At 43.8% G+C, this 27,302-nt stretch overlaps 1 protein-coding gene across 1 annotated transcript; it reads left to right on the forward strand.

Moving 5' to 3' along the window:
- Positions 1-188: 188 nt before the first annotated feature.
- NDP (norrin cystine knot growth factor NDP) lies at positions 189-27,302 on the forward strand. Its single transcript, XM_060001895.1, has 3 exons — positions 189-269; positions 14,247-14,627; positions 26,049-27,302. The coding sequence occupies exons 2-3, from the start codon at positions 14,454-14,456 to the stop codon at positions 26,274-26,276; spliced, it is 402 nt and encodes a 133-aa protein (XP_059857878.1). The 5' UTR covers positions 189-269; positions 14,247-14,453; the 3' UTR covers positions 26,277-27,302.

The following is a 27,302-nucleotide window of genomic DNA, read 5'->3' on the forward strand; positions in this document are numbered from 1 at the left end:
CCGCGGCCGCACGCCTGATTGATATATGACTGCAATGGCACTTTTCCATTTGACATTCTCTCTCTCTCTCCCTCTCTCTCTGCCTCTCTCTCTCTCTCTCTCTCTCCCTGTGTCGCTTAAACAACAGTCCTAACTTTTGTGTGTTGCAAATATAAAAGGCAAGCCATGTGACAGAGGGACAGAAGAACAAAAGCATTTGGAAGTAACAGGACCTCTTTCTAGCTCTCAGAAAAGTCTGGGGAGAAAGGAGCCCTGCGTTTTCCCCCAAGGTAAGCAGGAAAACAGCGCTGACGGCTTGCCTAGGAAATTACTTCTTTCCAAAAGGAGCATTTCATCCTCCTCTCAGACAAAGAGACAACCTTTAAATACCACTTAAATTTGCATTAATTGAATTTGCATTAATCTGTAGTGGGCTAGCATTGTGTTTTGTAAATGAACGGGTCTTTGAAGTCGGTGACAGGACAGGGGAGCCTCACAGAGAGGCTGGAAAATCTCTTTGGGTTTGACTGAAAGAGATTGGATTTTCAAACTCTGCGTAGTTAGATGTAACTTTGTAATGGTTCTTATATTTGACCCCGTGAAAGGAGATTGAGAAGCAGCTACTCGCCGACATGGATTCCTGGAGCCCCAGTATCTTCCCCGCTGCCCTCATCCCTCTTAAAACGGGGGCACTATGAACGCGGGCAAGACTGCAAGTTTAAAAGCGCACTGTTTACTTTTATTACTACTTATGTATGCTGCTGATCTCCTGCCAGGGCTCTGCCGGAGTGCTTAGAATGACTTCAAACAATAGGCAACATTTATTTCTAGCTTTCTGTGTCACGCTTTACAAGAATCCTGTTCCTTTGCACCTTTCTCCCAACTTGCAACATCTTCAATTCCATAGATGCAGTCAGGAGCGCCGGGGAGAGGGGAGGATGGCTTTACTATAGGATTTTGATTGGGCAAAAAGTCCGAGGAAATGCATGCTGTTTGCCTTGGCCTTATTGCAGAGGGTTATTTTTAGTAATCAGCTTGTCCCTGCAGCCGACCGATGCTACCCAGTCCAAGCAGTGACTGGGAAAGGATGCTCCCAACCAGCACAGGGACCAGGACCTGTAGGAATGACTCCTACAAACACCTGAGGAATATTCGGAGGGTTCTTGCAAGCTCTTGAATACAAGTTCTCTCTTTAAATGAACAATTGGGCTGTAGGAGGCCTGGGCATAACTCTTTCTTGGGGGACGGGAAGTTTGTGTACAGAATGTTAATGACTCAGAACACCCTGTAACTGAGGCTCATTGTAATCGAGGAGCTGAGATAAACCTGCAAGAAAGAGGTAGACTCCCTTCTCTGCTGAGATTCAGGTGCAGAAAAGGAAGCTATTTGGCAAGATGGGAGTCCCGCGCTCTATGCTCTGTAACTGTCATGAATAGCAGATATGGTTGCTGTGAAACATGTCTCTTTTCATGTATGATATTAGTGTATTTTAATTACAAGGAGCCGGCGTTGGCGAATTGCTCCAACACATAACATTAAATACCAGGTGCATTTGAAAATGTAGAGATGCCTAAAATGCAGAGCTGGCTCTAGGTGTCTATCGAATGCAGTGGGGACTACAAGATGCTTCTCAATCGTTTCGACCAAATGCAAATATCTGCCCCCGGCCTTTTTTTTTTCTTACCAGTCTGGCTTCTGAAAGTAAACTTTTGGGTTCCTAGAGACCAATATTCATCGTGGAACGGGAACTTGGTTTATGGGGGAACTCCTCTGATTTTCTCTAATAACTAACCTAACAAGCATTGTCGAATGAGAGTCTGGCTTTTGAATGAGGTAACTTACAACCTTGGGATAGTCATTATTTATTTGAGAAAGGCTGAAAAGGTAGCATGGATTCGATTGCCATACAATTGAAAACTACTGCTGTTAACAAAGCATTTAGCCGAACCAAAACAGTTTTCTTAAACTATGATTCAGACCATTATATGAGAGGGTCTGAGCACAAAATGCAATGTTTTGCATCATTTACTTTAAAATACATTTAGTTCAGGTAAAAGGAGTGCTGGCTGAAGCCTTCTTGATGACCATGTACCAAGCAGCTGACACCCACAGATGGAAACACGCCTGTGGAGTTTTCAATCTTAATTCATGTTCCAATGACACCGTCAAGGGGAAAATAAATCATTTTTCAATACATTTAACAATTTCCAACTCATTTATTTTCCTCGGCCCTTGAAAAATGTGGCGAGTTTCTCGGAATTACAGCCACCAGTGGTGGCTGGCAATTTTTACTGTATTTTCAGAACTCACAATTCAAGCACTCTTATTCTTATTGGTTAATTATTCACGCCATCATTCTTTCAATAACTTATGCTAGTCCTGATGGATGCAAAGGTGAATGAGACATTGTCCTGCGCCCTAATTCTCAGTCTGTATGCCATCTCCAGTTAGATTTTGGAACAGAAATGGACTTGGCCAGTGGGTAAACTGGTCAATGAGTTCCTTGTTAGAAAGAACTATTTCAGATATCTGCTGGTACCCAGATTTACTGGAAATGATTGTCGCTTATCGGTGGGTTTTCTTTCCATTTATGATAAAGGGGTTCCCCTCAGGCCTTTATCACCGGATCCTGGGGACACGTCACTCACAGCTAGCAGAGCCTGGATCTTTCCTTCCTGGGTAGGAGAAGCCTAGAAAAGGGGCAGTTTATTCTTCCTCTGCTCCCTTGAGCCCCCTTTGGAAAGGACCACGTGCTGTCTGTATCGGGGATGGCTGTGAGTCACCTACTCAGCGACTGACATCAGGGCCACTTGATGAATCATTGAATTAGAAACATGCATGGAGGAAGATGCAGTCACTATCTCCCACCACTTACTTGTCCCACCCCCAGGATCGAAACCAGTGACCTCTGGGCCTGGCCTAAATTCAAGAGGCCCCTGGGAAGGAGTTGCCAGAAGTTGTTCCCCAAACCCAAGTCTCCGTCAGAGCCACTAACAGTGTCGCTTTCAAATAATCTGATCTTGTGTTTTCTGCCTCGGATAGGTTACTGGGGGGAAATACCCTGAAGACAGCATCACCAGAGTCCTTGATTTGGTCCTTATCAGCAGATAATCCCCTGTGGTTGGATTAAAATGCCTCTGACTCCCTGGGGGGCCTGACTCACCCTAGCCAGCCCTCAGCTTCTTGGCCAGCGGCCTTCCAGGCCATCCTCACCTCCTCCCATGACAGTCAGCTAAGGCAACTTTGCCCGGGCCCCCTGCCTGAGCCAGTGGAAGCAGGAGGGATGGGACGGCAGGTGGCAGAACGGAGAAGGGCTAAAGCAGAAGAGGGAAGCTGGGCCTTGGGAGGGTGGGTGAGCTCCGAGGCCCAGATTGCTGTGGCCTGCCCTGGCTGTGATCAGCTGTCATTTCCTCTTCGTGTATGACACTGTGGAACATATTAAAATTTCTCTGGGATGGTATGTTTGGAATTCCTCTGATGCCCCACCTCACCAACTTACCCGGACAATAAAAGCAAGGTTGTAAGCCTTTGAACAGCTGGCAGGCTATATATTTCCCCTCTTTCTTTCGCATAATCTAATTCAGAAAAGAATCCAGCTAGACTGGCAGTGCCATGTCTGGGTACTTGTTTCCTGCAAGTCCTTCCTCCACCACCTCCTCCCGCCCTCCCTGGAATCTTCCTGGGTGGCATGTGGCTTTTCTTTGCTTTTGCTCTCCACCACTCCCACCCCGCCCCCTTTTCCCCTCGCCTGAGCTCCTTCCATTGTGAGCTCGCTCTTTGCTCTGCCTGTTTTCCAGACAGCCTGGGTCCTGTTCCATCTGGGGACAACAGCCCATGAGGTCTCCCCATCTCCATAGTATTCCCAGGATGTCATTCTTGGCAGCAGCTCTGCCGGGCTGATAGGATCGGGGGTCTTTTTGGAGCGCCCCGAGCCTGAACCCACTCGCAGAGAGGAGCAGCCTCATGGCTCGGGCTGCCCTTTAGGCTGCTGGGAGTAGGGCTGGAGTGAACCGGGTTGGCAGGGACAAACATACCATCACAGTGACCCGCACATCTCCGGCAAAGGGCCGGGGGTGGGAGTGCTATGGGAACGCCTGGATGCACTTCGGCCTACATTAAGAGAAATGTGGTTATTCTCTGTTTCAGGGAGAGAGACAAGTGACTTGAAACCAAGCTCCCTGGATCCTTGGGCCCCGCCCTGCCCCCTTTCTCTGTCCTTCCCACATCCTTCCCTTCCCAAGGAAAAAGAAGGACAGACGGGACCTTTAATTTGGCTAGCGTGGGCCTGAATGTCTTTATGAAACCCGTTTTGTGAGAGGGAGAGGGGAGAAACGGATCCTGGGTTGAACCGAACCCAGCATGGGGCTGGGGAGATGGAGAGGATATTTTCTTTTTTTTCTTTCTTTTAACAGCAGAACAACAGATCGGTTTATGAGTTGCAAATGGAAGGAACTGGACTTCTCAATTAGACATTCCCATTTAAGAGCTTCGTGTCACCCCCTGTGCGCAGCATCCTTAAAAGATGCTGCACATGTCCTCGGGACCAAAACGTATTATGGAGCACTCTACAGTACAGGTCCCTGGTCCTTTTCTTTTCCTGGGGGTTTCGGTAGTCTTTTCCGAATTAGCTAAAGTTCATTAAAAGACCCAAAAGGAAAAATTGAACACAGCTGAATTAAAATGAGTCTTTTCCTGTTAGCTTGACAAGAAGGGGGAAAAAAAGAAAGGAAAGAAAAGAAAGAGAAGAAAGAACCAACTCCCCTCCTCTGCCACTTCTTGGGTTTTAATATGAATTATTCCATACAAGTCCCTAGGCTAGAGAATCTATTTAAAGACGCCTGGCAGCATGAAGAGAGAGGGTAAAAATACAACCACTCTTTTGTCCATCAAAGGTTTTCTTTGGGAGGACATTAAGAGCCTTCCTATTTTCCTGTCTGCCCCTGCCAGTGGCAACATTCCAGCTGGTAGTACCCACTCCTCACCCTTCAGATCAGCAACCGTAAACTTCTATGTTTGCGTCCAGGAGAAAACAAAGGGTGGCGAGTTCTGCTGAAACCCCTGTGCATGTGCAGCGGGGTGGGCGAGGCAGGGACTGGCTTGGCTGCGCAGGTTGCGTGCTGCAAATTCACACACCCACACATTTGAGTTTTTGAGGAAGATTCCGCCGATGGCATTCTTTCTGATGCCAGACGCTCTCACATCTGCAAAGCTTTCTTCTTGTGTATCTGGCAATAGCTTGCTTGGTACCATTCACGCTTACTGTCCCCCTCATCAGAGGGTCTCAGAGTCTGATGGGTGAGCCTATAATCACACCCCCAGACCCATTTTCAATAATCAGAATGTAACACCCTGGATGGGCTTCACAGTCTGGGACAACTACTTTCTTGTTAGAAAGACTACTGACTCAGAAAATGCAAAGAATGGGTAACTTTAGGAGGCAATATATCCCTCACGCTTAGAATCAGGAATTCATCCAATCAGAGTCCATTTCACCCTCATGTCCAAATCTGCACATGAACATGGACTATAGGTTTAAACTCAGTTCTATAAGATTTGCAGTAGATATGTTTTTCTCTTTGTTTTTCTACAAAAGCTAAGAATTTTTTCATACCATTTTCTCTCCTCCAAGGCCGGGCTCAATCCCAACTTTTTCTTTTAAGCTGTGATCCAACCCATTGCCAGATTCTTTAAAAATGAAAGGGCAACAGGTTAATACATTCAAGAAAGTTGATGAGGTGTCAGAAAATTCTCAGGGGCGACCCTTCTGCAGTGCCACCAACCAACAATAGCCCTAAAGATGGAGTCTCCTCCCATCCTTCCATCAATAGGGAATAAAAACAGGCAAAGAGCAGGCCATGGAGAAGCAAAGAGAAGGAGGAAGGATTATTTCTGATGTTTAAAGTCTGCCACTGGAGATTTTCAAATAGCACAATTTCAGAAAGGGGAGCTTCCCTGAATTTCACCTACTCCCTCCCAGGAAGAGGGGTTTGAACTCTGAAGTTGCCTCCTTTACCTGACATTAGAGAAGGAGGTCAACTCCTACAGTGAAGAAAACATCCCCCTTCCTTAACTCTAAGTGAAATGGAGGAACACACATTCTTAATATGGATGTGAAGAGTCCAAGAAATCCAGTTCTTAACGTCCAATTTTTCTTTAAAGCGCGAGGCAGTATTCAAGGACTTCATATAGTTCTGTGATTCCCCCCCAAATTATGGAAAATGACTTTTTTTCAGAATTAAAATTTTTCTGTTGAGGTCTGAAATCCAAAGGCAGCAGAATGGAAGTGTCACAGGGGAACTGGCAATCAAAAGACGTAGCCAGAGTGTGTATGGTTTAAGCAAAGCAAAATACGAACAGAAAACCAAAAGCCCAATAAATTCATAGTGATTAGCAATAAGGGAAACATATTTTTATGTGATTGGCTTTTTTTTCATTTTTAAAAAAATTTGTATTGGAGTATAAGTTAATTTACAATGTTGTGTTAGTTTCAGGTGTACAGCAAAGTGAATCAGTTATACATATACATATATATATATATGTATCCATTCTTTTTCAGATTCTTTTTCCATATAGGTTATTACAGAACATCGAGTAGAGTTCCCATGCTTTAACGTTGCCCCTTTGACATGAGTCTGTGTCCACAAGTGTTGCTTCCAAATTGCCACAGGATTGAATCCAGTATTCAAGTCCCATCATTGGGCAGAAAAGGCAAATTGAATGCGGAGTGGAAATACTGAGTTGCTCTATTGTTTATGCCCAATTTCTAACTAAGGGCTCTACAGCTGTTAGGTGAGATCACTACCCATCATTCCAAAGTGTGGGTAAGGAGATTCACATGCAGCTTTGGAAACACTTTGTTGGACACTTTGAAGAAAAGCCAACATACTCATTTGGCTCCGGGGTAAAAGGGAGCTTGTACCCTGAGCTAACATTGGTTATCTGCCTTCTCCTAAGGCCATACCACGGCCAGCAGTCCAGTGGCAGAGCAAGTGTCAAATTAACTCAACACCAGGGTCCCCAGGACACCAGGGCACCTTTTCTTTTCCACAGGGAGAGTGTACATTCATGTGTTTGTGAGACCAAGTGCCCTGGGTTGGGTGTCTCAGAACTTTCCTGCTTTCCTTCCAAAGGGTCTTACACAAAGTAAACGGTAGAGTGTTTCTCATTCCTCATGTGAAACCCCCTTCCTGGGAGGCAGTGGGTGAAATGAAGGGAACCTTCCCTTTCTGGAATTTTGCTATTTGAAGTCATTGAAAGGGCAGTGGCAGATTTGAAACATAAAAATAATCCTTCTTCTGTCTTTTCTGTTACCTCTTTTGTGGCTTTCTCTCTCCCTATTATTGATGAAAGGATGGAAGGGTACTCCATGTTTAGGGCTATTGTTGATTTTTGGCACCCCAGAATGCCCACCCCTAAGCCTCTTCTGACAGCTCATCACCGTATCAGTCACAGCTTTTAGTGGAGTGGTAGATTTACAGAAATAATCCAAACCCCCAGAGGAAAAGAGTTCAGCCCTATCCTGCTTCTTGACACATGGGTAATCAAGCTCGGTCATTTCCAATTTATGCAAGGTTTGTTCTCTAAAAGTCAGTTATGTCAACTGTTAAGAACTCAGAATGAGTCTTTCCGTAGAAACTGTAGAAGCCCACAGAAGCCCAGCACAGGAAACAAGACCCGTACCCAATGGGCAACTCTTTTCGACCCAAGTCCCAGCCTAGAGCTTCAGGTACCCTAGCACAGAGGTTCCATAGATGCTTTACTAAGCGGACTGCCTTGCTCTTAACCACATCTGCAGAGAAGAAAACTCTTCTAACCAATCTTCCTCTTCTATCCTGAACAAGAGCATCATAAATGGCCCCACTAGGGCATGAGGATCTGTGGCTCAATCTGTTAGGAATAAGGGTCATTCATAGGAAAGGTGCAAGAGGGTTGAACTCAGCTTATATCCTCATCATCACCAACTGAAAGAAGTTTAATTCTACCATGATTGACTACTATTCGCTTTCTCCTCTCCCCATTTGGTGGAGACTGGAAAGAAACGCTACAAATTTTACGACAGCTTTAAGAGAAATAAGAACTGGTTAAGTATCCTCGCTAACTGCTTCCTATTATTAACAACATGTTATTAATTTATAAACCATATTTGGTACATTCAAACACCAAGTCAACTGGTTATGACGGGCTATTTTTATTTCGGGCCACCAATACAGCCTCATCAAGGGGCTTAGGCACCACATTAGAACTTGTTTGGACTTTTCTGTGATCGTTAACTTCTTGAGTAAACAAGGAACTCTTTGTGTAGTATTTCTTCGGGGAACATGTAGCCCCAAAGCAGGCGAGTACTCTGAGAAGCTTGGGTAGAGTTAGAGAATGTTGGAAATGGATAGAACCATAGAAACATCTCAAACAATCCGTACATTTTGTGAATGAGAAAACTGAGTCCAGAGAAGACAAGTGACTTGCTCAAGATCACACAGCCAATGACGGGAAGGGAGGGCTCAGAGCTTGCGGCTCCTCAGATCAGCCTTCCTTCCACCAGAGCAGACAGCAGTAGAATGCTCTTCTGGTTTCAGAAGGTTGTGGAATAGTTATCCAATGTTTCTGGCAAATGAATGCAAAACACCGGGACATGGAACACAGGCTAGAAATGGGTTGGGGAGGAAGAGATGAAACCTGTAGGGAAGTGGGAGTTTGGATCACAATGAGAGGTTTCTCTGGATTTCCTGAAAAAATCAGGATTTGAAGTTTCAGTCAGTCTCTAGGTCCAGTCCTCCCACACCAGTCTTGCCCCAGACAGTAAAACTATTCAATCCATGGACACACACACAGATAGGGCCACTTGACAGTTGGCCAGAAATTACTTCTATTCCCAGTCCTTCTTTTTCACACCCTTCTTTACCCCAGGCTTGTGATTTATTGCTTCTTCCCTGGGCTCTATTTCTCCTTCCCTTTTGCTTCTCCCATCTTCCTCCTCCATCACCATCACCACTGAGTTTGGCCATGTCTGCCTAGTAATGCAGGCTGGGAGAAAACAGACCATCCCAGACTGGAGAACAGTTGTTTAATCCCAAGGAAGTCCTCCTTCTCCTAAGATGGCTCTATGGGAGCAGGCATTGCCTCCTATGCTCTGCCACCTCTAATTGTAGAACAGACACCGTGAGATGACAAGGGCAGGAGCTGCTCCCTCCCCACTGACCTTGTGGCTGCCCATCCTTGGAGATACCAGGGGCTGGCAGGCTGGAGGGCTGGCAGTGTGTGTGGTCAGGACGGCTGCCTCTGGAGCAGCCCAGGCTTGGCTTCTTGGCCACTACTGATGTGCTGCCAGATAGGAATAATATCAAAAACCATTCATTGAGCACATGGGATGCTTTATAAAATCCAACAGGCTGTTTACAGTTTATAAATTAAGTGCCTTCGGAAGAGGCATCTGACTTATTCTCCAAGGCATCTAGTTGACTAGTTCCAGTTGGAATTCTTTGAGTTCCTGGGAAGGGGCTACTTAGCACTTCACACTCTCTGATGAGACTTTGAGTTTCTTGCTTTTTTAATCCCAGTATGAAGTGTTATCTAGTGGCAAGCTTTCTTTTACATTTAAATCTCTGATTTTTTGTGTGTGCAATTCCTTTGAGAGAGGCTTTATCTTCTGCCATTTTTACCTTACTCATGCCTGATATGATTGTTTAAAATGATAGTAAATATCAAATAATTCTGTCTGGCACACTGATGTCATTCCAAAGTCACTATATTTCATCTGCTTAACTTGATCTTCTTAGAATGAAGCAAAGGATGTTGCATATGAATTAGATGTTAAATGAGTTCATCAGCGTGTCTAAAAAAATTGCCCAGGAAAACAGCGGGCCAAGACTCTTTGCTTGTGGATGCAGTGAGCTGGAAGAGGGAACTAGAATAGGACTTATTTTTTCCCCTGACCCTTGAGTCTCATCTGTTAGGGCAAAAGGAGACACATAGTAGGTGCTCAGTGAATATGTGTTAAATATATATTTGTAGAAAGAAGCCACGGGAGGTAATACCTGCATGTATTATACTGAAAACAGCCCCCAGGGGAAATACGGACACTGAGCACGGCCCTCCCTTGTCTGGCAAGCAGGGCGAGAATAAGGCCACTCTTGGCACTTGGCACTTGTCTTAGCCAGTTGCTGGAATAACTTGTGTGAAACCAGCACTTTACCCTTTGCCAGGCAGAAGGTCAGCCCAAGAGTGAGCTGATTTGTAGATACAACACCATCTCTCACCCAGGAGGCTGGGTCTGCTGTAAGCTCTGCTATATTATTTCGCTGAGAATGACAGGTGGGGAAATCTGGGCACCAGTTGTTCTTTTCCACTGGTATCGTTTGGAGGGTAGCTCCAAAGTCGGGCACGCCAGCCTACGTGCCTCTCCTCCAGCAGAGGCTCCACATTGGAGCTATTAGAATGTGGGCTCTGTACATTGGCCAAGTCCATGTCTCAGAGACTGTCCCCAGAGCACGGAGCAGCCCAGGTCTACTGAGTTCAACAAGAGAGTCGCTTTCTCACTCAATCCATGCTGGCTGGGCTGAGGTTCTAAGTCTTAATAGGCAGCATTTGATTTTCATGCTACATGGCTTTCACAAAATTAAAGCAAGTTAGAATTAATTTAATTTTGAGAAAAATGACAGAAGCTCCTACAAGACAGACGTAGATACCCCTAGGCTGCCATAAAATGGGGATCTCGAGTGACGAAAACTTCCTTCATTCTTGATTTTCCCCTTTGTGAGTGCTTCCCTGGGCACTCTGCACAGCCTCTCCTGTGCACATCCGGACCAACACAATGTTAAGGCAACTTGACTTAATTAACATCACTCTTTTTCTTGAGCATTCTGTTCATTTCTTCTTCAACACAACAGTGTTGGTTCATTCAATTTGAACACAAGGCAAAAATCTCAGTGTTATGTTGCAAGGATCATACCTTTATGCTTCGAGGGTTCTGTGATTTCCGTGGCATATTTACACTGCTGCTGGCATTCTCATTTCAGAGTTTAATATAACAACTGAACAAAAAGTATCATGCTTTATGAGCGTGTCGAAATGAAAAATCTATTTCCTATTAGTGGTGAAGCAATATTTCTTCTGTCATTCTTTTATACTTTATCACTACTTCTGGGTTCAGCTTATCATCTTTAAAGAGAAAATCAGATAATAAAGTTACATTCTGTGGGACATTAACTAGCTCTTTATCAGTATAAATGTCATAACATTTGCTTGCAAAATTATTTTATTCACCTTTCAGGAAAAAAAATTTTAACTGTGCTTGCAATTCAGAACATTGCTACTAGGTGGCAGTAGTGCACAAGAACAAAATGGTCCACCTGGAAGAATATTTGACTAAGAGACTAGCATGTCTTCCCATATTTATAAGGAATAAAAGTTTAATACTATTAAAATACTCAAACTGGCACAAACTTTAAACATCCATTAACTTAATTACTATTTTTAAGCCAAGCTTTGATTTGAAAAGAGAAAGTATTATTTTTTAATGAAATTCTGGACAGGCAATACATTCACAAGTTCAGACATCTACAAATTAAAAAAAGTTATACAGCGAAAAATCTTTCTCCCATGCCTGTCCTCCAACTCCCACAGGTAACTAATTGTACAGTTTCTTGAGTATCCTTCCAGAGCTTCTCTATGTAAATACAAATTAACACAAATATATATTCTTAGCCCTCCTTGTTTTAACACAAATCAGTAGAGCTTCTGCATTCTTCTTTATAGAGTTGCCTAGTATTCGAATGTATGAACGTTGTGTAATATATTTAACCAGTCCCCTACTAATGGAAATTTTGTGCTGTTTCCAATTTTATGCCATGACAACCAATGCTGTAGTGAATAACCATATGCTTGTGTGATCTCACATGTAAGGTAGTTCTCCGAAGTGAAATTGCTGGGTCTAAATTATACAGATTTTCAATTTTAATAGATATTGCCAAATTGGCTTCTACAGAATTTGTACCAATTTTTACTGTACTTTCTCCAAAGTAGTCCTGTTTTCCCACAGCCTTGCCAACAGGGTGCATGATCAGAGTTCTGACTGGTTGAGCAAAGTGTCTCAAAGTACTTTAATTTTCATTTCTCTTAGATGAGTGAGGGTGCCCATCTTCTACATTTAAGGGCCGATTATACTTCCTTTTCTGTGGAATAAATGCAAATGCCAACACAGACAACCATATATATAGGGTTTTGTTGTCAATGTCATTGCTTGTTTCTACCATCATGCCATGCATGCTTTTCTTTCATTTGCTTTGCTCATTTAACCATACCCCCTGGCCATGGCTCCTAAAAGAAGTTGCTGGCAGTGGAGAGGGAAGTCAGGACTGGAATGTCTGCTTTTCCCCTTCATCCTCTTGCCATTGACTCCTGGGTGAAATATCTGTGAACTGGAATGGTGAAAGGAGAAATCTAATAAATTCTCTTTCGGAGACTAATTAAGGCTTCAAAGAGACAGTTAACCATTTGGGAAAATACAGTCATATTGAAACTCAGGAAATGGTCGGCAGTATTGCAGCCTCTGAACATGGAACCCAAGAAAGCTCTGGCTCTTTGAGCTGAAGTCTTGCTGAGGTTCAATGCAATGTGCAGAGGAAAACCTAGAATATGCAGCTGAAATGAAAACAAAAATGCTCTTCTGCATCCTTTGCTGATTTGGAGCTTTGGGCACAGGTTTGATCAATTTTAATGAAATATTGCCATTAGCACGTACATAAAGGACAGTGGTGCAAAGGTGCATGAAAATATGGTGTCCTCAACTGTAGGATTATCTTCTGCATATGGACATGGCAGTAACTGAATCCATAAGTATCTAAAATGTTGGCATTTTAGAGCAAGAGAGGGTTGCAGACACCATTTTTCCCACTCCCCTATTCTACAAATGAACAGCTTAAATGACCTGTACAAGGTCCCCCAGCTAATTAATGGAAGTGCTGGAGTCCAGGTGGGTCCCCTCATTACTGTTCCCTGCTCTTCCTGCAATTTACAGGGCTTCCCTGAAACACACATGCTGAAGTTTTGCCATGGCCAGGGATGCTTCACTCTGAAACAGCCCCATGTCACACACCCTTTTCCTCCTGGGGTCCCCTGCCCCACACTCGCAAGACAGCTAAACTGAGGTTAAGGGGGTCTGGGGCCACTATATTAGAGTAAAACGAATTGACTTATATGGACTTGAACTTCTTCATCTTATCAGTGCTTTGCTCTGTTTATTCAGACTGTCCATGCGTAGCAAGCTTAAAAAAAGGTTGTACTATGAAGCAAAATAATCAAACTTTTATCTGAAATAACTTTGAAAGTTTTTCTGAAGGTTTAATTATTGTGTTCCTTTTGCTTTAGATGTAACATCAAGTCCCCCAATTTTCCGAAATGTTTGAAAATATTTCTGATGCTCTCTGTTTGCTGGTGTGATAGTGTTGGCCATGCCTTGGGGGGTGGGGTTAGTGAGGTGATTTGAGGAGATTCTGGACCCAAGTCCTTTGTCCAAGAGGTATATGCTTAAAAGAACAAGGCAAGTGTCAGATATGGCATGATCCCACTTTAATGATAAGTCTCTGCTCCAGCAACCACTTACTTTTTCAAATTATACGTGCGCTTGGGCTACAAAGGCTCTTCAGAAATGCGTGAGTCTGTTGGCAAATACACATGTGTTGCCTTAACCGTGCTGGAGGCCAGTTAGCATAATGTGTATTTCCGATGCAGCTTATCATTGGTGCTGGGCGGCACGGGGCTTCACACAAAAACAGGATAAGCCCAGAGCATAGAAGTGGAAAACTAGGTGGATGGGACTTGGACGTGGAAAATGTACTTCCTTCCTGTGGGACGTGGCGTGTGCTTGTTAGTGCTGACCTGCCTTCTCTCTAGCCCTGTAAGCTGACATTGACATCAAAGCTTACTGAATAGACCCTCTTGTCCCCACCAGCCAGGGATAAGGCTGAAAGCACCCAATCGAGTTATGCTCTGGCCAGAACCACTTGACTATGGGGTCAAACTATCCTCCAGCAATTAAAGTCAACAAGTGCTTCCATTAAACCACTGTGTACACCTCCAAATGATTATAAATATGTACCATAAGCTATGGGGGAGGGCTGTGAAATGGATGATAGCTTATGCTAATGACACTCTAGAAACCAATACTCTCCACTCAAAATGACATGGAAAAATTCTACTCGATTACCTCCAGGGTTCCATTAGTTTTTCTGGGTAAACGTTTCTGGGGAAAATAATTTCTGTTTTCATTCCAGCTGTGCATCAGATACAGTGATGATGGATTGCGAGTGCAAACAGTAAGACGAAACTCCGGCATACAAAGGACGATGACAACCAGAAAGCTCCAACCAGATCCTGCCCTTTCCTTGAAAGGAACTGGAGCCTAGGAGGTGAAGGCATTTCCAATTTTTAGTCCTTTGCCTCCCTCTGCTGTTCCTCTTGAGAAGTTTTCCCTTACAACAATGAGAAATCATGTACTAGCTGCATCCTTTTCTATGCTCTCCCTGCTGGCGCTGATGGGAGATACAGACAGCAAAACAGACAGCTCATTCATGATGGACTCCGATCCTCGACGCTGCATGAGGCACCACTATGTCGATTCTATCAGTCACCCGTTGTACAAGTGTAGCTCCAAGGTAAGCTCGAGATCTCTGTGAGAGTAGCCTTACTCCCAGAAACAGGAGAGAAGCCCTATTCCTTTGACAAGGGACAGAGAACTATATGGCTGACCCACAGGGCTTGCCAGAGAATCATCCTTTTAGGGTTTCCCACCGTGCTTTGAACTTTTGTCGGTAAAGCTGCCTAACTGACCATGTACACACCCAGCCAGCTTCTCAAAGTCACTAAGAAAGGCTGGAAGTTTCTCACGATAAAATTGTTGCTAGGCACAAGGTTGCAAGGGTGTGTTTCGTCCCTGGCTGTGAAAATGATGAGCAGTGGTGTCCTTTTTCAAGAAAGAAAATGGCGTCTACAGGTTATCGTAACTCTTTCTATCTCCACCAGCAATAAAGGGGAAGGAAATACAAGAAATATGATTGAGCAGTAAAACGTACTTCTTGACGGGGGGGCGCTCTTCAAAGTGTTTCCTGGTCCATGCCTTTCTCTACCTGCCATGTTTATGTTAAAACGGTTTCAAAACAGAAATGGCATTTTGATAAGTTATCATTTTTACCTTGATATCCACGTCATTCTTGTCTGGAGTAGGTTGTGTGTCTTTTGGCACAGGCAAAAGTGATGTCTCAGTGTTGAGACGGGGTGTATGAAGGAATACTATACTTCAAAGGCCACCAAGAGTGGCCCGCCACCTGAACCACCCAGAAGGGAGGCACACAGTAGGGAAAAATAGACTCGGAAGCAGACTTCTCACGACTCTCACTGCCCCCAGTCACACGAATGAAATTTGCCCACATTTGGTAAATAAGAATTTGTTTAGCCCAACCTCAGAGATTTTCACTTCCAGTCCTGAGACTAAAACCACTTCTATATTCTCATATGGCAAATATTTTTTTAAATTACCAGTATAATTAAGAAGTTTTGGAAATATCAACCACTAAACTTGAGACCATGTAAGTTAATGGCTCTACCCTCCATTTAAAAACATTACAACTTCTGTCTGCCTTTAAAATTTCCATAACTTCTCTGATTATAGCTCAATGATGATGGCTTGTTTTAGTTTTGGGAGATCAGAATTTGGGTTAACTCACTTTAACCCAAACTTCCTGGCTCTTATTTGTACTTGTCGAACCAAAAAAAAAAAAAAAAAAGAGTAAATAGATAAATTTTTGCAAGCCTGCAATCCCTTCTTAGGAAAAAATATAAAACAAATTGAGAAAAAAAGATAGGACATGTTTTTCTAACTGATTGCTCAGAAACTGTAGGCCTGAGGTAAGGTTGCCTAGAGCAATTATTAGTTTCTCCTCCACTCGCCCTATAGAGAGCACTCATATATAGTGTTTCTTATTCCACGGATGATTTCTCCTTCTGCTGAGTTGTCCTCCATAATCACGATTCTTTAAAAAAAGAAAGGAAATAAAATTATTTCAGGCTTCCCTGGTGGCGCAGTGGTTGAGAGTCCGCCTGCCGATGCAGGGGACACGGCTTCGTGCCCCGGTCCGGGAAGATCCCACATGCCGTGGAGTGGCTGGGCCTGCGAGCCATGGCTGCTGAGCCTGCGCGTCCAGAGCCTGTGCCCTGCAAGGAGAGAGGCCACAACAGTGAGAGACCCGCGTACCGCAAAAAAAAAAAAAAAAAATTATTTCAGGCACTTCCCTGGCAGCCCAGTGGTTAAGACTCCTCACTTCAAAAGAAAAAAGAAAAAAAAAGACTCCACACTTCACTTCGAGTGCAGGGGGCACAGGTTTGATCCCTGGTCGGGGAACTAATACCCCACACGCCGTGTGGCCTGGCCAAAAATAAATAAAATGTTTAAAAAAGAAAGGAAATAAAATTATTTCAAAGAAAGTGTTCATGTGATGATAGGAAGGAACAGGAAAATTGGAGCATCTCTGAAAACTAAAGAACAATCTGGAAAGATTTGATGAAAAGATGGAGGAGCGCCTTAGCAATTATCACATTAGTTAAGGAAAGGTCTAAGAAGATATAGCCTTAACTCAAACCCAACAAACTCACAGTGCTTGAGCATGAGTCCTACAAACAGACTTTAGTTTACCTTTGTTCACCTCTGTTTCTTCCAGAATACCATGATAAATAGAGCAAAATTGTGATTGTAGAGAAATGTTTGTAATTTCATGGGAACAATCTGTTTTCAAACATCCCAAACTATCCCAAATATAGCAATAGTTTTATGTAAATGGTGCTTGCAATTATAAACCTTTCTTCCTTGGCCATAAAATATGCCTGGCAGAATCTCAACTACCCAGACCTTTTCTGGATTAGATTTTCTCTATGTATCCGGGAACAAAAACTGTTTTTCATTTTGAGATATTCTATAATTCTTAACTCTCACAGACTCAGGCTGGTTTTCTCTCTAATGGGTTTCACTTAGAAAAATTGTTCATCTTTACAGACTTGGGATATAAAACATGTAGCCTGTGTCTCAAAAACAACCAATGGGGGTTTTTGCAAAGAGGAGACTAGGGTAGATTTTTCCTCTCTGCAAAACTTCTCCCCTCAACGTGAGGTTCAAAGCCCATTATTTACTACTGTTTGCCTGTCAGTTGTTAATGCTTCCTGACTCCCATTTATCCAGTGTCTGGTCTCGGGAAGACAGATAAAGGCGAGAATGTGACCCAGGCTCAGGGAAGGGAGAGCATCTGCTTGAACACCTAATAGGTGTCAGGCACCTCATACTATATGATCTAATCGTTGCTGACAAACCTGTGATGGAAAGCGTTATCATTCCCGTTTTATTGGTAAGGAAAACTGAAACCTGAAAGAAGAATTAAGTAGATTGTTCGATGTCATTTAGCCCAGGAGTGGCAATGTCTGCCTCAGAGCACGCACCTTTCAATTCATATTTCATTCAATTCATTCATCTTTCACTTGGCTCTTCCTATTGGAGGAATGCAAATAGAATGTAGGGGCCATCATTTATTTTTTATTATGATTTTCAAAAAAATTTATTGAAGTATAGTTGATTTACAATGTTGTGTTAATTTCTTCTGTATGGCAAAGTGACTCAGATATATATATATATATATATATATATATATATTCTTTTCCACTATGGTTTGTCACAGGATATTGAATATAGTTCCCTGTGCTATACAGCAGGACCTTGTTGTTTATCCATTCTATATATAATGGTTTGCCTCTGCTAACCCCAAACTCCCAATCCTTCCCTCCCCCAACCTCCTCCCCCTTGGCTACCACAAGTCTGTTCTTATATCTGAGTCTGTTCCTGTTTTCGTAGATGTGTTCATTTGTCGTATTTAAGATTCCACATATAAGTGATATCATATGACATTTGTCTTTCTCTTTCTGACTTACGTCACTTAATATGATAATCTCTAGGTCCATTCATGTTGCTGCAAATGGGAGCCGCTATTTAGAAGTCCAGGCTCAACTCCCAGTCTGTTGAAAATGATGATGTACACTCAGCAATCTTTGTAGAAAAATAAAAATAGTAGTGAAAGCTTTTCTGGGAGCCTTCCATGAGACTATCTGAACTTGCATCTGGCCAGACCCGGGGACCTTTCTCCCATCTCCCAGCAATTCAGGAAAGTGCTGAGATGGAGTCAGGCAGAAAAGACTGGCCACAGTGGTCCACGAAGGAGGTCAGTGTGGCCGCAGATTAGGATGCGCCTGGTGGCTTTCATTGGTAACACCTCCTAGGAGTGGGTACAAAAGATTGAAGAGCGGCAGCTTCATTGACAATCTTCACTGAATTTTTTAGTAAAGGTGGTAAAGCAAACAAGCAAAGAGTCAGTGGTTAGTGGAAATGAGATATCTGGGGAATCTTCAAGGGAACTGAGATCCCAGGCTTTGAAGTGAGAGAGACCTGGTTTCAAATTCCAGCTCCACAGTTGGCCAAATGGGTGACTTAGGGGGAAGTGTAGTCATTCTTTAGTGCCTCAGTTTCTTCCCACGTGAAATGGAGCTAATGCTGTCTCCCTAAAAGTGTGGGTATGGGTATTGGTGATAATATTTGTAACACACCCAGCCTGGCGTTCGGCATATAATAGACATTAATAGATGATAGTATGATCTTGATGATGAAGTTATAAAGTGGACAGGTGTTTAGACTCACTTTTCTATTTTAGTCAACCACTGAAACCTCAATAACTATTGGGATCTCCTATAGCCTTAAAGGATTAGGAAAATGAACCTCACTGAGGTTCTTGTTAAACACAGAAACCTGGCAGGGCTGGGGGAGCACGCAGGAGGGCAAAGTAAATGTAAGCCACTGTGCTGGGTGCTAAAAGGGGGGATCAAAGTCAGAGAGAAACAGATCCTGCCGTCTGACCTCCCTCCCCACGTGAGCGGAGGAAGGAGGGATTGGAGGGGGTGCATTCTGGATTCAGGCCAAGGAGGGGTTTTCAGGAACCGAGACTGGGAAAGCGAGCCAGCTGGGCAGGCCTGTGAAGTCTGAGTTGGGTGAGAAGTAGGAGAGGGTGGCCCCGAGCCAGGAGAGTGAAGAGCCAAGGCGTACGGTTGTCTGAACCCTGAAGGGCCACAGGAGCAGCTAGCGGGGTGGCCCCAAAAGAGAAGGAGGAAGAGGGGTCGGGGCACAAAGCCTGGGGAAAGTCCCTGAGGAGAGGGGACCTGTCAGGCGCAGGGCTGAGCCTCAGGGTTGAGAGGAGCTGCTTAGGATCCTCAAGCCATCTGCCCCCGAAGCTCACAGCATGGTAGGAGAAACGAGGGGAGTCGGGAGTATTGAGTTTATAACACAGTTGACTAGTGGGCAGATATGACTTGATTTTTTTTTTTTTTTTTTTTGCGGTACGCGGGCCTCTCACTGCTGTGGCCTCTCCCGTTGCGCAGCACAGGCTCCGGACGCGCAGGCTCAGTGGCCATGGCTCACGGGCCCAGCCGCTCCGTGGCACGTGGGATCTTCCCGGACCGGGGTACGAACCCGTGTCCCCTGCATCGGCAGGCGGACCCTCAACCACCGCGCCACCAGGGAAGCCCGACTTGATATTTTTTAAAAAAGGAACAAATGTATACCGTGGTGGGCAGTTGAGGCACAAACGTAGAAGAAAACACAGACTACGTTTTTGCCCTCATAATGCTTACAAGTAAATGGAGGAGAGAGGGAAGGGAAGCATTCTGTGTGCAAAGGTCTCTTCAGGTCAGTATGAGTTGTAACCAGAGTGAAGGGACCGGATTCTAGCTGGAGGTTGACCTGGCTCTCTGGAGATGAGCTGAGCAGTCATTTATTGAGGGTGCTGGGGAAGTGAGGAATGGGAGAAGCAGAGGTGAATCATGTTCCTGAGGAGAAAGGGGGGGTGCTTCAAGGGGTGCCGTGGAATAAGGGATGCACAGTATTCACTGTTGAGAAAAAGGCAAAATATGTTTCTCACTCGATTGAGGTACCACAGCCAAAACTCTATTCTAGGATGGGACAGGTGGGTCTTTATTCTGATATTGATGGAGACCATGGCCTGAGCCAGGAATTCACAGGGGCTCCACGTGACAGGAAAGGAAAGTGGCTTTGGAGATGGCAAGTCTTTCAACAAGGGGTGATGAAAACCATCTGTGTTTGGATTTTCTCTCACTCAGAAGACAGTTGTGTATTGCAGCAAAAGGCCTAACTGTCTAAGAACTGTGGTAGGTCACTAGAGACAGCAGGAGCCTGAGGTCTCCGGGTGCAGTCCTTGGTCTGGACCCAGGAATCACAGCTGGCTACAACCCTCACAGTGTAGCCTGAACTTGCCCTTGACTGACTTTAGCATCTTATGAAACTCGAAGGCTTCAAAGGCTGACGCTCATGGCCTAATAGTATAGCACCGTGGTTCGGAGAGAGAGCTCAGGAATCTGCTGTCTCGGTTCAGAATCCTGGCCCTCCATCGTACAGCTATGTGACTTCAGGCTGGTAACTTAACCTCTGCCTTTGAATTTCTTAATTTGTAAAGTGGGGAGGGTTTACCTTTTGAAACAGTTGTTAAGTATTAACTTGCCTGTGAAGGGCTTGGCACAGTGCCTAGAGCCTAGTAAACGTTCAATACATGTTACATAGCATCATCATTACTATTCCTTAATTATTACCCAAGGACCTTCCATTACTCTTAGCCTCAGCACATGGAAATCAGATTGAACGTGAAAGAGTCTATCCTTGAGCAAATACCCTGAACCCAGCAGCTCTGTTCATATTAGATGGAACTAGGTATCACATCCAACTGGAGCCAAGTGACTCCAAGGTTGGGGGGATACAAAGGGTCTGCTGGAGAAGTTGCCTAGCTTCCTAGCATCAAGAGAGTTGTTGGGGGGGAACATAAGATAGCAAAAATTAAACTGGACCAAAAGCAGATGACATGTATCTGTCACCCACCTGAGCCGTGAAAAGTCAATAGAAGTTTGTATGAGCAATAACCACCTATTGAGAACACACTCTTCTAGTGGTGCAGCTCCATGTGGGTTCTTTGTCCAAAAAAATTCATTTCTGGATTTGATAGTGGAGTAGTGTGTATGGTCTTCATTAAGAGCAGTTAAGCGCAGTGCAAAATGCAGAGCAGTTAATAAAATACAGCCAAGTCACCCACGTATGAGGAATGTGCATTGACCATAAACTGGGGGCCAATGTGTTACGGCAGGTGAACAGATGTCTGAAGGTGTCAAAGTTTTATTGAACTGAACGATGAATTGGTTAAGGAGTTAGAGAGTATGTGGTATCATCCAATGAACTGCTGGGAATCGCTGGGAGTCCTCAAATCCCTGGGGGATGGAGCAACGGGCGAGGGTCTTGACAGTGGAGGAGATATTATTTAGGACTGCCATGGTCCTTAGAAGATTCAGTTGTGCTTAAGTATGGAGGTGGTGATGATGTGTCCCAAGAAGCCCATAAGAAAAAGGTCAGACTCGTGTGGTTTTGATATGGTTACAACTCCCAGAGGCAGGTCAAAGAAGATTAGAGTAGGGTGTGAGTTGGCACATGCCTCAGGAAAGCATCTTAATATCAAGAAGCAGGATATTATAGTGGCTTAGACCAGGGGTTTGGTTTTAGACAGATCTGGGTTTGATTTCAGCGTTGCGTTTTACCAGATATGTGAGTTTGGGCAATTTACTCAAATTCTCTAAAGCCTCAGTTTCCTCATCTGTAATAACAGTACAGATAATAATAGTACCTTTCACATAGGATTGTTATGAGAATTAACTGAGATTAAATGTTGTAAGCGCTCAAGAAATGTTAGCTGCCATCATTATTATTAGCGAAATGATCACTATCTAGTGATGCGTCTAGAGCGGAGCCTCTCAAACTTTAACGGGTCCAGAGCCTTGCTGCTCAAAGTGTGGATGTTAGCACAGCAGTACCATCAACCAGAATCTTACAAGAAACGCAGAATCTCTGGCCTCACTCAGAACTAGTCAAGCACAATCTGCATTTTAACAAGATCCTCAGCTGACTTACATGCACGTTACAGTTTGAGAAGCTCTGGTCTGGAAGAGGTCAGAAGTTGTTCATTAAATCTGTAATACAGGTGAGGCGTGGCCAGGACTAAAATGTGAATAGCTAGAGTGAATCTGGGGACTTCCCTGGTGGCGCAGTGGTTGGGAGTCCACCTGCCGATGCAGGGGACACTGGTTCGACTCCTGCTCCAGGAAGATCCCACATGCCGTGGAGCAGCTTAAGCCCTTGTGCCACAACTACTGAGCCTGCGCTCTAGAGCCCACGAGCCACAACTACTGAGCCTGCGTGCCTAGAGCCCATGCTCCGCAACAAGAGAAGCCACCGCAGTGAGAATCCCACGCACCGCAATGAAGAGTAGCCCCCGCTCGCCCCAACTAGAGAAAGCCCGTGTGCAGCAACGAAGGCCCAACGCAACCAAAGATAAATTAATTAATTAATTAATTTAAAAAATGATTCATATATATGTATGGATACATTTTTTTAAAAAAGAGTGAATCTGGGAAGCAGGTATTTGTACCTTCCATTCCTAACGACACTCATTCATGGATCTTTATCTTCCAAACTCCCTGCTTGACTCCTGTAACACACACACACAAAACGGGGCTAGATAGAGATGGAATCTATATACAGTTGAACTTTGAACAACATGGCTTTGAACTGCACGGGTCCACTTACATGCGGATTTTTTTTCAATAGGAAATATTACCACAGTACACGATCTGTGGCTGGTTGAATCCTCGGATGTGGAACTGCAGATAGGGACGGGCAAGTGTAAATTATATGCAGATTTTGGAATACACGGAAGGTTGGTGCCCTTGACTTCCCATGTTATTCAAGGGTCAACTGTACTGGGAATCTCCCAGAGAGGGGATTTGCATGTATGTTGAGAACGTCAAGGGCCAGATAATCATTTCATGGTGTCTTCTTGGAGGAGAGGGCATTTGAATTTGGTAATGGAGGATAGTTGTATTTCATTAAGTACAGCCAGGAGAAAAGGACATTCCTGAGAAAGGAAAGGCAAAGGCAAGAGACAGGGAAATTCAGGGCAGTTCCATGGACTCCTAAGTAATTAAGCTTGATCCAAATAGAGAGTGGGTGATGAGAATGAGAATAGTTGTTAGTGAGATTGGAAAGATATGTGAAATCCAGGTCATGGAGGACCTTAATGCCTGTTCAGGATTTTGGATTTTATTCTGAAGGCTGGTGGCAGCCACTGAAGGTGTTTATTGTACATGTCTCTGCATTTTCCTTGCCCAGAAAGTCCAGCTCCTGAGGAAGAGGGGCCCGTTGGAGGTGGCCCCAGAGTCTTCAGTGCTGGAGTCCTTGTCCTTCAGGATGAGCTGAAGGCAGAGCTTGAGACCTTGAAGACTTTTAGTGAAATCACTATTAGGTTAGTTCTACAAATGGCCCTAGATTGCTGACTTGGTCATGTTATGGACAGTGCGAGTTGCCTGGTCATTCAAGGTCAGCATTTGGTTCACCTGTACGTGTATCATTTGGGTACGATGCACTGCCATGTCTCTGCCCTTCTGAATGAAGTCTGTTGGCACAGGTTAGCTATACCCATCCAGACTGAAACTGAATCTCTAAAGACTCCATTTGGGGAGGTGATTCTTTGAAGAACTGCTTAATCTGCCTAATAGATAATCCACATTAGAGATGAGCAAATTTAACGTCACTCCAAAGTGAGATGTCAAGGAACTATTCCCACACACTAGCAAGGGTGAGAAGGGACTGGGAAGACCTCGAACTCTCTCTCTCATTAGAGAGATGGGGCGGGCACCAAGAACTGGCCTGTGTAATATAGACCTATGGCAAAATCGCTCAAAACCCATTTCAGATCACGTCTGTTTTCCGTATCAATGTGAAGGGCAGGCAGGATAGAATTGAAGCGTTAATAAAATCAAAATGACTTACAGCTGCCATTTTCTCCCTGCCTCTGTGGCCTCTCAGAGAAAATAAATCAGTAGGCCTAGTCCAACTTATTCTTCACCAAGCCCTGCTAGTAATTTCCTAATATCTCATATTGTCTTGTTGGTTGTTAAGAGATTGTTGGATTCATCCCAGCATCTTTTCAGATAATGATGTTAATGATCTATAATTACCAGAAGTCATCTTCTCTTCCTTTTGGAAAGGTGGGCAGGCCATTTCCTTCTTTTAATTCTTGGGCATTAAATTCTGTCCTATAGGATGATATCAGACTTAATAGCTGGTGAGATTCAAAAATAATTGCTAATTCCTAAAATACCATGAGGTAAATGTCAAACAGTTTCATGCATATTTATGTATCTTTTAATCTTTTATTTGAGTAGTTCTACTTTTTATGTTCTTGTTGTGGGTTCTGGAATTATAGGGCAACTTTTTCGCTATCACTTAATATGAAGCTCACCAAGGAAGACCCTCCCACATAAACATACACCAATAACCTCAGGTTTCCCCCACCTTCTGTGCCTCAATGTATAGGGTTGTATAGCTTAATGAATCAAGCTGCCCACCCTACCCGCCCCATGACTGCCACTCCCAAGAAACCATTTATGTATGGGATGCATAAATGAGCCTCTGCTCCATCCCTTTAATCTATATGCAAAATATAAAGTGTGTGCTTATGTCCACTGTTTGGGGGGTAACTTTGGTAGTTCGCACCAGATCCTTAAAGGATCTGTTTACTAAAGCCACATTAAGAGCCACTATAAAGAACATGCAACCTCTGCTACTTCAACCCAAGCTTTATTGTCATCCTAACCTACATTTGGAAATGGAGGTGGTCAGAAGGAATGCATCCTAGTATTTGCCCTAAATGACTGAAAACTCAATTGCACAAATCTCAGGATCCTTCAGCGTATAAGCCCAGAAGTGTGATTCCAGGTCCCAAAACATACCCTTTTTCTAGTTCACTCTCTTGTTTCAAGTTGTGGTGCCCAGAATATTTCTTCCTAAATATCACTTAGTTATCCTCTTTTTCTTCTTCAGAAACCATATTCCTTTTCTTTAGTAATTCTCTGCACGTGGCAAATTCCTTTTCTCTGTAGTCATTCTTTATTTACCCCCTGATGGTAATTTGGAATGACTGTCTACATTTTCAGACTAAGAGAACTGGCATGGGTCCAACGGTAGACTACCACCTGTCAGTAGAAATTTCTTTTGTTCTTTGGTTTTTATTTGCACATCGTGGTGGTGGGCCGTGTCCAGTGGTTCTGAACCCTCAGCACACTTTGGAATCACCTAAAGAGCTTGGAAAACCACGAAAGCCTGGGCTCAACTCCAAAGGATTTTAATTCACTTGGTCCGAGATGGGGCCTGGGTGTTGACATTTTAAAAGCGAATTTGCAGCAATGTAGGTGATGCTATAGTACTTTATATTTTTGCTTATAATGACAGCTACCAATCCTTTTTCACTTAAGTTGGGAAATTTCATTTAATGGCAGCTGAAGGGCCATTTTCAACTGGAAAAATTCATTTATATCTGTGGTAAACTTTATCTTGATAAAAATTTGCACTCGTATTTTACCACCAGATGAAAAAAAAGATGAGCATCATTTAACAATTAATGTATTTAAAATAAAGTACAGAGAAAAACATGTTTATATTATATCAGGCTTCATTTTGAATGAATCTTTTTTCCCCAATCCTTACTGTAAAGATCTTGTGCTATAACTTTTAAAGCCATACAAATAAGAGTGCTAAACTGTGGACTTAAAAGTAGGTGTGTAAATATTCTTAAGCAGTATTACTTGGAAAATAAAAATAAAATAGAACAACCACGTAAAATAAACCAATATCATATTTTCTTTACCTGTTAAATATTGAGAGACATTTACATTTTTAAAGTAAACTTTAAAATTAGGGAAAAAATAAAATAAAAGCAAATTTGCCAGGTGATTCCAATGTGTGACCAGGGTTGAGAGCCACTGGTCTTCTCCAGCAGGAACTCATCCAGCCAGGAGTGTTAGGGCCTTTTAAAGGATGCTGTGGGACCTGGCTAAAGTTTGGGCTTCCCCAGTGGGGGTAACCACTTCTCTTCTCTCCCCAGATGGTACTCCTGGCCCGGTGCGAGGGGCACTGCAGCCAGGCGTCACGCTCCGAGCCCTTGGTCTCCTTCAGCACTGTCCTCAAGCAGCCCTTCCGTTCCTCCTGTCACTGCTGCCGGCCCCAGACGTCCAAACTGAAGGCACTGAGGCTGCGCTGCTCTGGGGGCATGCGACTCACGGCCACCTACCGGTACATCCTCTCCTGTCACTGCGAGGAGTGCAGCTCCTGAGGCCTGCTGTTGAGTGGCTTCTGGATGGGACGGTCCCTCCCCCTCGCTGAAACAGTTCAACCAGCCAGGGAAGGACTGGCAAGGGAAGAGTTAAGGCCAAAAAAAAATATGTAGCAATTCCCACGGGATTCTGCGTATTCTAGTAATAAAGACTCTACATGCTTGTTGACAGAGATACTCTGGGAACTTGTTTTCCATTCCCATCTCCTTTCCCTGGTACAATTTCTTTTGGTTCCTTTTCAGATTCAGGCAATTTCCCCCTTGGCGCTGAATGCTGTTTGGGTTTCCAACAATTCAGCATTAGTGGGAAAAGTAGGCCCCCATGCAAGAGTGGGTCAGGCTGTCACTGTTTGGCGCAGATTAGGGAAGCATTTGCTTTGGAAAGCAGGAAAGCCCAATTCTTTCTGGGACATCCTCTGGCTTTTTTTTTTTTCTTCTTTTTTTTTTTCTTTTATCTTGTCATTTGGTCTAAGGTTGCCATTGTTGCTAAAGGTTACCAATTTCAAATTCCAGGCACCGAGCATGTGGATATGTTTAGCCAGGTTCATTCACAGCCAGCTAACGGACATTAAAATCACTAACAAACAGATTCTCCTATGTGATGCTGGAACTCCTGATAGTCATCATTATTATTCAGAAATGACTTTGGGGAAGTAAAAGTGGCTTAAAGAATTGTCATCTTGAGGCTCTCTCAGATAAATTATGTTAACATGTTGTAAGGGAGCAGACTTTTAAAGACCTGCACAAATACGGATCCTGCACTGACTTTGAAAAAGGCATATATGTACTAGTGGCATGGAGAATGCTTTATATTCATGCATGCAAATTAGACAACCAAGTACGAATCTATTTGTGGGTGTGCTATAGCTTTAGCCATGTCGTGGGCATCATTCTCTAATATCCACCTGTCCATGGGAAGCTTGCTGCCGAAAATGGTGGCCTGGCTCATCTTCTGAACATTTGGTTCAAATATATTTTGGTCCTTGAGGCTCAAAATTTGAGTTATTCCCATGTTTTGAAATAAAA

Source organism: Delphinus delphis, chromosome X (genome assembly GCF_949987515.2).
Source record: "Delphinus delphis chromosome X, mDelDel1.2, whole genome shotgun sequence".
Lineage (NCBI taxonomy): Eukaryota > Metazoa > Chordata > Mammalia > Artiodactyla > Delphinidae > Delphinus > Delphinus delphis.